General features: G+C 39.6%; 1 protein-coding gene across 6 annotated transcripts; it reads right to left on the minus strand.

Annotated features, from left to right (window-relative positions):
- Positions 1-179: 179 nt before the first annotated feature.
- Positions 180-14,407, minus strand: LOC141003708 (uncharacterized). 6 transcript variants are annotated; one of them, XM_073475137.1, is made up of 25 exons: positions 14,132-14,407; positions 13,332-13,404; positions 13,198-13,254; positions 13,080-13,124; positions 12,566-12,625; positions 12,421-12,486; positions 11,569-11,628; positions 11,411-11,470; positions 10,973-11,029; positions 10,820-10,885; positions 10,294-10,353; positions 8,876-8,950; positions 8,713-8,775; positions 8,555-8,623; positions 8,175-8,234; positions 8,017-8,082; positions 7,138-7,209; positions 6,005-6,085; positions 5,817-5,870; positions 5,618-5,647; positions 3,522-3,599; positions 3,374-3,413; positions 2,997-3,042; positions 2,365-2,779; positions 180-957 (listed from the first exon to the last, which is right to left on the minus strand). In XM_073475137.1, the coding sequence occupies exons 2-25, from the start codon at positions 13,401-13,403 to the stop codon at positions 478-480; spliced, it is 2,232 nt and encodes a 743-aa protein (XP_073331238.1). In that variant the 5' UTR covers position 13,404; positions 14,132-14,407; the 3' UTR covers positions 180-477. The 6 variants fall into 6 exon arrangements, with proteins under 6 accessions (XP_073331238.1, XP_073331237.1, XP_073331236.1 ...); XM_073475136.1 differs by having other exon boundaries at positions 12,566-12,622; positions 13,074-13,124; XM_073475135.1 differs by having other exon boundaries at positions 13,074-13,124.
- Positions 14,408-14,914: the final 507 nt, after the last annotated feature.

Here is a 14,914-nt window from a genome sequence, read left to right on the forward strand (position 1 = left end):
ACTTTCAAAGCCAGACAGGCAGGGTTTTCAACATTTTCTGTCCTCGTGCAGCACTGCCTGATCACAAGGTGATCATGCATCATCCACCTCTGAATCATCGGCTTAAAAAAAAAAAAGTTCTTTCCATGACCAGTTTCAGTTTACTACATTTCACAACTGATACAAAAAGGACAGGCAAGTAAGCAGGAAACTACTTTTTATTAAAGAAAGTGACATTAATTCAACAAATGACAAACGGACAATACAACAATTTTTGGTTTCGTACATTCACTTAAAATGTCTACTTTAAATAATATAAATATGTAAAATATATTTCTAAGAAAAGCTTTAGGAAGAAACAGTAATAATTGATTGATTTAACCAAAAACTACAATCACATTTCTGCTAAAACTAACATTTTGAATGAACCCAAAGTAGTTTTTGTGCTGGTAGGATTGAGACAATGAGGCTTTGGTTTGGTCTTCTAACAGTTATCCTTCATTCTTCAAGCTCGATAAGCTTCTTCAATTCAGACTTCAACAGCTCTTCATCCTCTTCCTCCTCTACCTCCACTTCTATCCCATCCATGGTTTTCTGCAGCTCTTCCTTGATGCGGTTCAGCTCCAGCAGCCCGTCCTGCAGTTCTTTGCAAACTTCTCGGATCTTGGTGGCGAAGTCTGTCTTTGCGCCCTTTTTGAGCTCCATGGAGTCTTTGGCCAGGAAGAAGACATCGAGAGCCAGGAAGAGTCCCGACATAACTCCAGTGGTAACGCTCATCACCTGGGCGGCCTTAGCAGCGCCTCCTGCGACACTGAGGACCTGAACGGTACTAATCAGGCTCTCGGTGTTGATCAGTAAGGCCTTGCCAGCCCGGCCGCCCTCCTTCATGACGTGTTTGACGTTCTGGTTGAGGTGCTTCTTTGAGATGCTGTCAGTGTACTGCTCAAAGTTCCACTCCTCAAGCATCTCCATCCCCGCCTGTCAGGTAAATAAGAGGTAGAAGATTTTACTTTAGGATTCAACCCCATAAGATTTTGAAATTCAAGACTTTTTTCTTTAAAACTGCAGATAAGAAGTATTTTAAATTTACCAAACCTTTTCACACCACATATCAGTAGTCCTGGGCCAACTTAGCCCCTTTTCGCACTGAGATTGTTAACCTGTTGTTAACCTGAGCCCAAGGCTAAACTATTCACACCGCACTTCTTCTAGCTCTGACATTCTTCAAAAACGAGCCATTAGGATTATGCATAATGTACATTTTCAAGAACACACTAATCAGTTATTCATACAGTCTAAAACACTCAAATTTCTTGATCTGGTAGAATTCAAAACTGCACAAACAATGTTTGAAGCAAGGAATAATATGTTACCTAAAAACATACAGGAAATGTTTTCTGAAAGGGAGGGGAGATATTTGCTAAGGGGACAATTAAACTTAAAGGTTCGCCGCACCCGCACAACAAAAAAGAGCTTTTGTATTTCCATTTGTGGCGTTAAATTGTGGAATGGGTTAAGTGTGGAAGCACAGAAAAGCAAAAATTTACGACAGTTAATTAAAAATTAAAAATAAATACAGGGAAATCGTATTTGCAAGATACAGGAATCTGGAAGAGCCTCATTAACTACAAATATATTTGCAGTGTGTATATGTGTATGTATGTATATGTGTATAATAATGATAATTTAACCTTATATATGAGTTAATGGGTAGGACTAGATAAGTTTATACTTCCTCCTACCCCCTTTCGAGCATGTGAAATGTGTGGAGGATCCAACTTCCATCCTTCAGTCTTTTTCTTTACGTTTTTTGTTGTCTATTTGTTTATTATTTACCTGTTCTTGTCTTCCTTTCACTGTTTACATGTTCGGAATAAATAAAGACAAAAAACAAATAAAGACTTAAGCGAACAAGTGCTTAGAAAATAAGCTGAACATTTTAAAGTGCTTTGGAGCAGGGCCAGGAAGCCCTAGGTTAAAGTTAGCCAACTTTGAAATGTGAGTGTCAACGCTTTCTTAGCTAAGAAAGCTAGTTTTTCAACCATGCATCTTCTGTAAGGAACATAAACATGACACAATGATGCACATGTTTTACATCAGTTATGTTTCACCATATTGAAAGTGGTTCAGCTGTAAGAAACATACAGCCCAGTTTTACATAATTGTTACAGGTGATCCTAATGATGAGGATTTGGTTTTACAGTAACAGATTTACTTTTCTGCACTCAAGAGATGATCCCCATGCATCTACAAATCCCCCACCCGACTGCTAGTGTTGTGACACTAGCTAAAATGATCATGATGTTATGTTTCAGCATTAGGTTTTTCAAGCTTTGCATGCAAATGAAACAAAATGGCTGAAAAACCCATCTTCTGTCTTCTCACCTGCAGAAACTCCAGGCACTCCTTGATGTCCTTTATCTCCTCCTGGTAGTCTTGGATCATCTTCTCCACCTTCTTCCGGTCCGTCTTCGAATGGACCGTGTCCGTGATGTTGGCCGAAGCAGATGCCAGCCCACCTGCCGTAGCAACGCCAATGCCCACGGCGGTGACGATGAGCGACGTCCCTGCGGTGAAGGGCGCCAGAATGAGGCCGGTGATGGTGGTGATGGACCCTGCGACACTGGCTACTCCGCCTCCGACACTGGCGGTGACGGTTTTCTTGTGGAACGTGTCAGCTGAGTCGGCCAGAGAGAGCAGCTCCAGGATACGCTGCTGGAGCGAGGCGCCGCGCTGGTTGAAAAAGCGGACAAATAGACGTGCCGCCATGAAGACGCGATCGGCCGCGTCTCCCACCACACTGAGACAATGGAACAAGAAAGAGAAACATTGGATTGGAATGCAACTTTCAGCTCAATAGAAGTATTAAGTAACAGGTAATGTCAACCTTACTTGTAAAGGAAGGGAAGAAAAATCTTTTTATTTTAAAGGCATCAAACTAGAATGTGTTACTCTAAAGCTGCAGCATAAGAAGACCCTGAAAGCAAACGTATAACTTCAGTAAACGTGCTACTTACTCTTCAGCTTCATCATCCTGGTTTGCCTCGTTCCACTCGTCCCAGCCTAACACACAGAAAAGAAACAATTACAGCTACAAGTTTCGTAACGCTTAATGATGATCACTAGTAGATGTTAATAGTTATTTCACTGTTAACAATGAGATGCTTTATAAACCATTAAACAATTGTGTATTGTAAAGTCGCAACTGTTTATAAACCTTTACAATTGCTTAAAAAAAAATGTATAAAGCATTTCATTGTTTACCATGAAATAACTTGTAGCTAGAGTTTAATTAACTCTATAATAACCAACATTCATGAATGGTAAATTTAAAGTGTTGCCAAAATTTCAACAGAAATAAACAAGATCACCAATTAAAAAAGTAAAAAAATACCCTCTACGGATTTCCACCACGCTAAAAGGCCGTCCTCGTCCTGAAAGTGAACAAATTTAAACTCTTTGGAATGATTCTGCATGTACAGGTAAATTAAATTAGGCAACATATGATGTAATATTATAATAGTACATAAAAATAAGCTTACATCTAGAGGGTCCAGGAGTGTTCCTTCACCGGGCACTGGCACTTCAGCCATCTCTAGGGTCTGAACTTCCACTGTTTCCTGGATCAGAAAAATGCAGCAAACTTTTTACAGACAGATTTATGTCAGAGTAGTTAAATGGTACCAATTACATTTGGAAAATTCCTTTCACCTCGCTGCATCCTTTTTTTCGCATTTCAAGATGGCTAATGAACCCAGTGAGTTTTAATGCAGCAAGGACTGCAACTGCAGCAAACTGGCCACTCAAAAGGCATGTGTCAAAATAAAAATGTAAATGCTTGATTACCTTGCAAAAATGTTTTTAAAATTTTTTTTAATATTAATAATCCCCAATTTTTTGCACGTCTTTAAATTGTCCCTGACATTTTATTATACTGGTGTTTTCAACTAAAATTAACATTTTCTTCACTTTGTTTTATTCTTCTATATGCTTATAACTTATCTAAACTTTAGGATTTTAATCCTATGGTCTGTTTTAAGGTGACTTTGTAACAGTCGTTCAGGAATTACAGCCACTGGAAAAATATAAAACATTTTAACGACTTTCTACATAAGAAATTTGGAGAAAAAAAAACAGCAACACAATAGTTGTAATAACGTTGGTAGCAATAAGTAAACCGTTCCAGGAACAGGAGTGATGTCCCGTGTTGACGCTTACCGGCAGTGAAGCCACAGGTGGTTAAAAGAAAAATGCCTCAAGCTAGGAAGAGAATGCTGGCCTCAAACCAACTGGCTATTCAAGACTAACCCTTTTCCAAAAGCAGTTAGTACTTGTTGTTTGTTCATACCTGTCCAATTAATAACCATCATATGGACTGTTGTGTGAGGTGTCTGCTATCTGGTAGTTTACCAAATGTGGTCCGTCTTTTTGATCACCACCACTAATCACTTGTTTCATGATTAAATGATGATTCCATTGTTAAAAATAAATTTCTTTCCCTCTTAGAAGTCACTGTTTTTTGTTTTTACTTCCAAAAGCACCATTCGATGTGAAAAAGACGAAAAGAGTTAAACTGGTTGGCCCGACATTTAAGCTCAGAGCTGCCAGGTGATGAAGGGATGTGCCTGGCAACACAAAACGAAAGAGTCATGGGGAAAAACATGACACAAGCGTCACCTGAAAACCACAAACGGCCGTGCTATGGCGAAGTCACAGGACATAAAATATTCCCACAAAGGGAATAGAAATGCTTTGGGCAAACACGCCCTTTCATGAGATAATATTCCCTGTCTGGTTTATTGAAGCAGCCATGTTGAGCTATGAATGGTTTTATTTGCATAGCTTTATAATTACACTGCAGAATGATTTGCATGAGTGTATGTGTGCTTGAGAGGCACCAACTGTAATCATCGACGTGGAAAAAAGCTATACTGCAGCTCAGCTGTAGTATAATTTAAAGATATTTGGTTTTATTAAAAGGGTAATACATTGATTAAGCCTTTTTTTTTTTTCCCTTTCTCAATATGGCAAAGTTTTCCTCACTAAAATCGAGGGTCTAAGGACGGATTGTAAAGCCCACTGAGGCAAAGTGATTGTGATTTTGGGCTATGTAAATAAAATTGACTTGATTTTGATTTGATTCACCTGTGTCCGTCTATTGGTTTGTCAGCAGGATTACACAAAAACTACCGAACAGATTACCACGAAACTTGGATGGAGGATGAATCTCAGCCCAGAATAGACCCCATTAACTTTTGGTGCAGATCCAGATAAAAGGGACAGTTGCAGGAAGTGTTTCTCACTTTCTCTAATATTGTGGAATAGAGCGTTTTGTGACATTTTCTCAGGGATTTAATGCATTGATCTTGATTAAAAAATATATAATACGGCTGGTATGTATGAGTACAATTTGATGCAGATAAAGGGAACTGGCGGAGGTTCAAGATGATGATTTAAATAGTTTTGTTTTTTAGTGATGCAAAAATTATCATTCCCACTAATCGTGAATCAGTCGTAATATCCATCTAAATAATCGCAGCATTATTATAATTTTTAGTATAATATTCTGCAGCCCCAATTCACTTGTAATATGTGTATTAAAAGGTGCTTTACACATGAAGCTGCCTTACTTACTCACCTGGGGAGATGATGCTGCTGCTGCAGAGTCCTGTGGAGCAAAACATTAACAAATGTTCAAAAAACAAAAACTGAAATATGACTCCATGAAGGAAACATTCCCATTTTAAACTAGAAATAAAAAAAGACAAAATAAATAAGATTAATTGTCATTTGTGTTTTGACACAATACCAGTGGATGGAAACGTGTTCACTGGTACCTTTGATCCGGACCCAAAAAATGCACCGGGCAGAATCCTCTTTATTCTGAAAGTCTAGAGAAGAAATAAACAAATGTTACTCTCACATCTTTACACCCCCCCAGTCAAAAGGAGAAACTGAAGGAGAAATAATAGACTTCAAATTACATTCAAATGAAGTCTGTTTAACAAAAATCTGTTTTACAAACCATCGTTCTTCTCTTCGGGGCCTCTGTTGGTTGGCTCTTCACCTCGCAGCTCGTGTCATCGACATCAGTGTACCAAATGGACTGTGGAGAGATTGAGGATACAGAGGGTTACATGGTTAAAAAACACCTCACGTAAAGCATCAGGGAAAATAAACATGGGCTCTTATGTGGCTGTTAACTATGTGCAGTAGCATTTCATGATTATTGAGGAAGATTTATTAAATACATGTTTGATTCACTGCTGTGATGTTTTCCTAATTCTTCAGCCTTTTATTAAACATTTTGTTTTCGAACTTCAGCAATCCAACTAGGATGAGATTAAATGCATCAGACCGACTGTCTCAAGTTTTGTTGTTTTCTTGTGGTTTTCACGTCGTGTGTTAGAACAATGTAAACCTTACACCATTACACAACCAAGAACAGGAAGAGGCATTGTTCTCTCAGGTAACAGTAGAACAACTGGAATAACCGAAAAGAAAAATGCCGCTGATGGAGGAGGCAGAGAAGGCGAAGAGCGATAGAAACTGAGGTGAAACAAGAGTGAAGTGACGGACGTTTACTCGATTAGGAGCGCCGGTGTTCCTCCTTACCGCTGAGACTCATCAGTAACATAAGCTGCCTACTTATTAATACAATTGGGTGTTTTACTGCCTTTTCATCGGACTGAGATCGGGATTTATAGGTCAAATTGGGATTCTTGCGGTTGTTGTTTTGCTTTTGACAGTAGCCAGGCTGCTAACTAATACGACAGGGAAACAGAAAGTTGAAAAGTTGTTCACACAGCAGGCAAACCAGATTTGTTTCTCAGACAAGAGTGTTGGGACTATTATTTGTAAGTGATCAAACTGGATTTTTGAGTCTAGACATCAACAAAATATTGGCATGGGTCTCTGGGGATGATGTAGGCGTCAGTAAATCTGTACGCTGATGACACATCTTTGAGACGTAAGCATGAGCCATCATCTCACTCTCCAAACAATCACACTGTCGAACCAAGTAGCAGATCTGCTCTGGATGCACTTCTGTCTCTGGACTTGATGTCACATTGCATTTCCTGTGGGGTTTTTTTATATGTCAAAAACAGTTTAGCCTGGCACATCTGAACATAAAGGACAATAAAAACAAATTCTTACATGTCTCTCTATGGTGCTGTCATCCAAGCTTTCAGAGCTGGTGGAGTGCTCTCTTTGAATAGTTTTGTTTTCCTAAAAGAAATAAGAAAAAAAACAATATCGCTGACATGTTATGGCAACGATAAAAAGGGGCACTTGAATGATAATTTACATGACAAGGAATTAAAGGAATAGTTCACTCTAGAACGAAATTCAGTCATTATCGACTCACCCTCATGCTGATGAGAAGTCCGGTGTAGTTTCTTATTCCTCAAAGTGCAACTGGAGACCCGCGGGGGGATGTAAATACCGGTGTGTGTATCTCGAGTCTCGTTCATCTTGTCTGGCGCGGCTTCCGTAGTGCAAACCGCTGTGAGGGAGACTCGTGTGAACGCGGAGTGTGCCTCCAGGCAGATATAGCATAGCGACTGTTTAGGGTAGAAAAATGTACTAAATGACGTCATTTTGAGTAAACTCTGGATGTCGCCACTTCAGGACACTTTGATTGCAGCGGACGAGCAGTATGGAGGAATATTACAAAGTTTTTTGTAGTTTTATGGACCTTTTTGTCTCGGAAGCCATTTAAGCTTGTTATATGGATTTTTGCTGCAGGAGGGAACCCCCGCGGGTCTCCAGCTGCACTTTGAGGAATAAGAAACTACACCGGACTTCTCACCAGCATGAGGGTGAGTCGATAATGACTGAATTTCGTTCTAGAGTGAACTATTCCTTTAAGGAACAGATGAAAAGAAGACATTAAAAATGGGCTCAAGAATCTTCAACGTGGTCTGTGATTAATGGGATATCACCATGCATGTGGATCACCCCTGAAATCATTTTACCCTTTTAAAAACACTAAAGCAAACACCTCCTTCCAAAGAAAAGTGACCTTAACCCCACCTGCGACTTGAATGAGGAAGCTGAATCTGGAACCGAAGAGTCTGTCTGACATTCCTCTTCTGGCATCTATATCAACAAAACAAAAAAAACTAAATATAAAATTCTACTGAAGCTGTCATCTGATCAAACACACAAGAGTTCAATGTTCTGTTCAGTACCTGTGTGTACGACCTGAAGGGGTTTACTTTCTGCATCATCCCTTTGAACACGCCGGGGGTCTAAAACAAATGCAAAAAATTACACAAATACAGAAAAAGGCCGTGAAGTAAGACATGTTTTCATCGTATTCTGATATCTGTGAGGCAGCAGAGGAAAGATACGACTCGAGATGTGGTCAAAACAAAAGTTGTAGGCCTGAAGTTGTTTTCTTTGACACCATCTAGTGGTAGGAGCAAGAACAACACTGGTATAAACACTTACTAGAGCCGTGCACAGATAAGAAAAAGGATGTAAATGCACAGTAACCGGATTACTGGTTTTCCAGCTGATCCAAACACGACCGCATGAGGCTAAACTAAAGCTCGAGTGACGGACCTACCTGCTTCTCCGGCCGGTTGTTATTGTCCTCCAGGCTTCCGCTGCTAGAGGAGAGGTCATCGTGTAGAGGCTGTGTGAACAGTAGCACAGTCGATCAGGAAAGGTTTTTTATCTCCCAAAACATCCGTTCAGTGTCAGCATCAGTATTCGGACCAGTACCTTTGGCTGTGAAGACTTGAATGGGTTGACTTTCTGCATCATTCCCGCCATCATCCCTGGTTGCTGAAGAAGAAATACTTCAGTCCGACTGTTGAAGTCTCAGCATGACAAATTGCTCTGCTGTACGTAGTCTGTGGATCTAAAAGCCTCAGATCGTGTTTACCTGTTTGCCTGTTTGAGGTTCTTTGTCCGTCTCGGATGGATCTGCAGAATCATTTAGAGGATCGCTCTTTGGCACCTATAAGAAATTAGTTTACTGATTTTATCACCACTGTACACCATTAATCCTCGTCTTTTATCGTCCTTTATTGATTCTGTTCTTTTATTTATTTCTATTTTTGCATTATAATTCTCTCTCTTCTGTGATTTTGCCTGTTTTATCACTTTTATTCCTTTGACTTGTAAAGACTCATATGGACTTTTTGTGTTTTTATATTTTCTGTTCTGCCGTCTTGTTTTAAAGAGGTCATATTATGCTCATTCTCAGGTTCATACTTTCATTTGGGGGTCCTAGTTGAATAAGTTTACACACCTTTATAAATAAATGTCAAGCAAGGTAGTGTGATCCAAAATAACGCCACTTACAGCAGTAGCAACTGTACGTCCTGCTGACTGACTGGAGTGTATACATTTTCTAATAAATATACATATTTATATAACGGCTGTTACATTTTGACGCGCATAATTACGGAAGTAAAGGCTCGACTCCAAACCAGGCGTTTCAGGCAGTGCAGGAGTGTGTTCTGCTTTTCCACTTTGCAGACCTTTTACATGCACTAAAATGCTTCATAACACAATAAAGGAAAGGCAAAAACCCCAAAAGCATAATATGACCTCTTTAACTCACCTTAGACAAGGCCTCCTTGTGTTTGCCTCGGTTGAGTGTTTGTTCTGTAACATAGTCTTCCTGAGTTTCCTGCTTTTGCTCGGCTGTAGCATTTTGTAAACTCTGTTTTTAAAAAAGGTGCTATAAAAATAAAGTTATTATTATTTTACATTTTATTCTTGTACTGTAGCATTGAAGGAAGGCTGAGAACAAGAATGTTGTTGTTCACTGTATTAGCGTGTGCTTCAATGTTGTGCTGAAACTCTGACTTTATAACAATTCAGTTACGGAGGAAACAGTTTTGAATTCAAGAGACAAATGGGAAATAAAAAAAGCAGAACTTGTGTTTTTGTTTTTAAACTCTGGTTTAAAATCCTTTTGAGTCCGTTTCAGAAAAGTGTAGTAGTGAAGTGACGTGATGACGTCATCTTGAGTCATTAAAAAGGTGTTACGGATCACATTCAGCCACTTAAAGAAAGGCTGCCATTTTAAAAGTTAAACCTCCTCAAGTGTAAGTTCACAGGGTTACAGTTAAAACTAAACTGTGGTTCACAGAGGGGTTTAACTCTAATCTTTTGTTTTAAAGTTTGATGCAACTTCATTTAAAGTTAATTGGGTTTAAAAATAATCAATCCAGCCTTTTATTGGATCTTTCTGATACTCTGCAGGTCGTTGGTTAAATCATGTTAAAAAGTACATAGAAGTCCGACACAGGTCGTCTTCTATGACTCGCATAGAAACAGTGTTGAAGTTACCTGGGAGGTAGACTTGAACGGGTTGACCTTCTGCATCACTCCTTTCAACACACCAGGGTTCTGAAACACAACACCACCATTGTCTTAAACATTTTTTACTCCTCATGTTTTTCAATTCAAAAGCTGTTATTGGCTTCTTTAAAATTCCAAGTATCCAACTGTATTCAATTAAAGTCAGTTTGTAAGGTCAGGAACAAAGACATCACATACATTTCTATTTCTTATTCTCTCTATATATCATTAGAAATGTTATAAAACACATTTTTTCTATTTTTTATTACATTTTTCTTCAGTGTTTTCTTTTCATAGTTTCTGCATGCCATTTCTTTTTCTATTCTTGAATGAAACAACTGTAACATGAGCCAGTTTCTTCCCTTGGATCAATAGAAGTAGCCCATTGTGAGATGGCAACTCACACTCACTTCTTTTGTTAAGACATTTTCTCGTTTGAAACCAAATTAAACCAATTATAACCCTGAAATAAGGCAACATAACTGCACATATGTTAAATGTGAGTTCCTCTCACCTGTGTGGAGTCTGATCCTCGCTCCAGTGACTCTGACGAAGGAGCTTTGCTGACTGTAGAGGAGGCCTGAACACAGAACCAGAGTTCAAATCATGATTTTACATCAAGTAGTCAGAATCAGAACAGTTACTCTTTAAATTAGTCATGTTTTACCTGTGAGGTGGACTTGAAGGGGTTGACCTTCTGCATAACGCCCATCACCCCGGTCCTCTGATGTTGATACAACACACACACACAACATACACCAAACAGCCATTGTTAATGTATTTTTTAATCTGATTAGGTCCTTGTTTTTTTTCCCCCACACTCACTGAAATTACACAACACAGTCAAACAAATCAAATGGAATCAATGTGTGCCTGAAAATAGTCATAAAATGTCTGTTTGAAGCAACACATTTTGTCAATTATCCTCAGGAAATGACAGCACAGGACTCAACACAGCAGTGCTGCACCTGAGGGGAGTGTTTTTTGTAAGCCTGCATCGATGCCGACACTGTTTGAGGGCTTTATAACCCAAGAAAGTGTAGGGGGAGTGTGTAGGGGCCGGTCTGTAATTGTGGATCAGGGAAACAAATCAGCTGTCACCCACCTGATTAGAGTCAGCGCCTCTTCCCTGCTCCAGTGACTCTGATGATGGAGCTTTAGAGACCTGCAGGAGAAACGCAGCAGACAGGACGTCCTCATTGTCTGACATATCATTACCATCGCTACGTTACCTCTGTAACATGCAGAGAATGTCGTGGCTACCTGGGAGGTGGACTTGAACGGGTTGACCTTCTGCATGACTCCTTTCAGCATTCCTGGGTTCTGAAACACGAGATTCAAATTACTCGTCAACTGTTGCACGCGACGATTTCTAGTTCAAGTCCTCCAGTCTGCAGCTGCGATACTGACTGGAGGCGGTTAACCACCTTGTATAATAAAAATATACATCTGTTTAAAAAATTTCTTCCACAAAACTACATAATGCACCTTTAAATCTCATCTGGATTTTAATCAGAAGAGACTGACTGATGTTTTAATGCCTAAACAAACAGTCTTTGTTTTCATGACTGAATGAAGTGAATAAACAAACCCACCTTAAAGGACAACAAAATTGTTTATATGTGGCGGACCCTGCCACTTTTCTAGCTTCAAACAGTGTTCTGGGGACCTTATTTTCCTCTGAGAACAGCTTGTTTATTCAGTTATGGACTTAGATTTCTTCTCCAAAACTCCATAATGTCCCTTTAATGGTGCTTTTACAGTGCAGCTCAAGGAATAATTCTTGGCTTTTTGCCATTTTATATCAATCGATAATCAGACAAAGCTGAGGAAATTTTTATTTCTGTTGTATGCCAGGTTGATGTAGCAAATCATGGAGCTCGGGTTACAACTTCGGACGATATTCAAGTCTTGCATTTGTTTAATTATGTCATGTTTGTCAGGATAGAGTAAAAGTGATATGGCAAAATAACAAAAACAACTAAATATTCAAAGTACGAGTCAGGTAAGAGATAGCTTGAGTTTTAATAAAAAAGAAACCAAATATAACCCTGATATAAGGCAAAAAACCACTTTTTGTCCTGTGCAGTAACGTTAAATGTGAGTTCCTCTCACCTGTGTGGAGTCTGATCCTCGCTCTAGTGACTCTGATGAAGGAGCTTTGCTGACTGAAGAGGAGGCCTGAACACAGAACCAAAGTCTAATCATGATTTTACGTTCAGTAGTCAGAATTTTAACCTTTAAATTTGTCCTGTTTTACCTGCGAGGTGGACTTGAAGGGGTTGACCTTCTGCATTACTCCCATCACCCCGGTCCTCTGCTGTTGATACAACACACACAGATAAAGAAAGACACGACATACACCAAACAGCCATTGTTGGAAATATACCTGAGGGGTGTACATGAGGCGAGGTACGTTGAGCCTAAAGCCAAAGAGTTTTCTGTGTTGTGACGGTGGCCATCTTTTAACCTGGCTACATGGTAACTCATGCTGCAGACCTTACCTGGTCCGGTGCGGTCGATATTTTTTGCATTTTGTGCTCCTCAATTGGATTTTTTGGCTTCACGTCTGTCTTTTTTCACGGCAGTTTTATTTCTATGCTGACAGTTTGTGAGTTTTAATGTTCTGTCACTTGTTTTAGTGCCAATACAACCTTTTCCAGTACAAATGTTTCTAATGTTGTCTTTTTCAGTTCAGGTTTTTAGCCAAATCGGTCTGATCAAGTGCGTCAAAGTGGTGGAGAAGATTAAAAAGTCTTAACTCGAACTTGTACCTTGGTCTTTGGGTTGAGCTCACTCGTGATCTCACTGTTGTTTTCCTATAAAATATAATTACAGTCAACAAACAGGGTGGCAACTTTTGTTGTTAGGTGTGACCGTGTGAACGCTCACCTGCGAGTCTGTGGTCATATCTGCATCCCGGCTGTGCGTCACGGGATTGTCAAGTTCCTGGTGATAAACGACAGCCTGGTTTTAGAGAACAAATACATGTGAACCTGAAATGACTTCCACTGCCCCTTACATACCTCCCTGCTGGGTCGAGGTGGGACCACTGGAGCTGGAGCTGTCGAGCCTTTATCTCTTCTGAACATATTCATGCTGAGGAAGTGTACATGGTTCAGATATCAGGAAGTGATGAAATAATTCAATACCACCTGCCAGCCACACAGGCCATGCTACTTTTTGTTTTTTGTTTTTTAAAAAAAAACATTTTTAAAGCTGTCATCTGCCAAGGTCATTCTTGCCCTCTTTTTCTGGATAACACTCTAAACCAGATTACATTCAAATATTTCACAATTGAACGTTCACTGTATAAAATTAAAACTTACAAATGTTTTTTAGTGGAAGTTGAGTACTTTTGTGAAAACACACATTTTACTGAAAAATTCGGCTCGTATCAGATCCCTCATACTGCGCATTTCCAGTAGTATTTCTACTTTTATTAGGCCACATCACCTGCTAGCGCACACCCACAGGTTTGAAAGTTCGTGAGCCTGAAATCAATGCAAGCTAATCATAAAAGTTACAATATGTTGGTTAAAGTGATGCTTTGGTGAACGGGATTACGCCGAATTAAAACATGAGCCCAAGTAAGTGGGAATACGTCTCAAAAGTCGCTTTTTATAACGGGAAATTAGCAAACAGGCAACAAATGTTTAAATTGGAAGAATTTTGAACGGAGTTTGGCGCGTGTAGTTCTCAACACAACACAAAGTCACATGATGTTCCGGACAGTAGCGTGCATTGTGTGAGCCTCTACAGAGGAATGTTTGACAACACAAAACGCCGATAACAACACAATGACAAGTGCAGGGTGCCTACCTACCTCAGTGCAGCAACAGTCAACACAAATGGACAGAATAACGCCGGGTTACACGGCAACAACAGCAGATTGACACAGTTTCACGGTCACAGCTCGGTCCTTCACTTCCCCTTCATCCCGCAGAGACGTCGAACCGGTTGAGGCGGACCGCACAGTGCTGGGTTACTGACACCTGCTGCCGCCTGCTCTGATTTCAGGGCGACTTTTTAGTTTTAAGGCGAACAATGAACGAGTATGAATGGGAGAGGGATCCACTCCCTCAGAGGAATGTTTGGGAAAATGACCTCAGTTAGATTACCTGTGTCACCTGGACAGGGGCGTGGCCTCTGTCCTGCAGGAGTTTAGTACTGCAGCCAGTACGAAAAAATCCATGGGCCAAAATAAAACAAAAAAATTAAATAGTGTTCAGAAGCTAATTCAAGTCATTTAGAGCTCCTGTTGAACCATTTCCTCTTGTTATTAACAATACTCAAAATGACTTATATTAGATATTGGGATTGCATGTTCACGGATATGCAATAAAAGTCAATTGAAACTAAGTACAAGTTAAGTTAAACTAAAATTCCTGCACCTTCAACTTTGACATCATGTTTGACAAATGCTTTAAAAAGACCGACATCCCGAAAAAAGAACTTGAAAGTTTCAAAAGTTTTCAGAAATCTGGAAAATTCAAACTACATAATCAGATACAGGCTGATAGTTTTCAAAGTAAAATAACATAATGCAATACATTTTGTTGGTATTTAAATTTCACAATTATATAATGAGATTCTCGTTATTGCAGCT

Source organism: Pagrus major, chromosome 10 (assembly GCF_040436345.1).
Source record: "Pagrus major chromosome 10, Pma_NU_1.0".
NCBI classification, from domain to species: domain Eukaryota; kingdom Metazoa; phylum Chordata; class Actinopteri; order Spariformes; family Sparidae; genus Pagrus; species Pagrus major.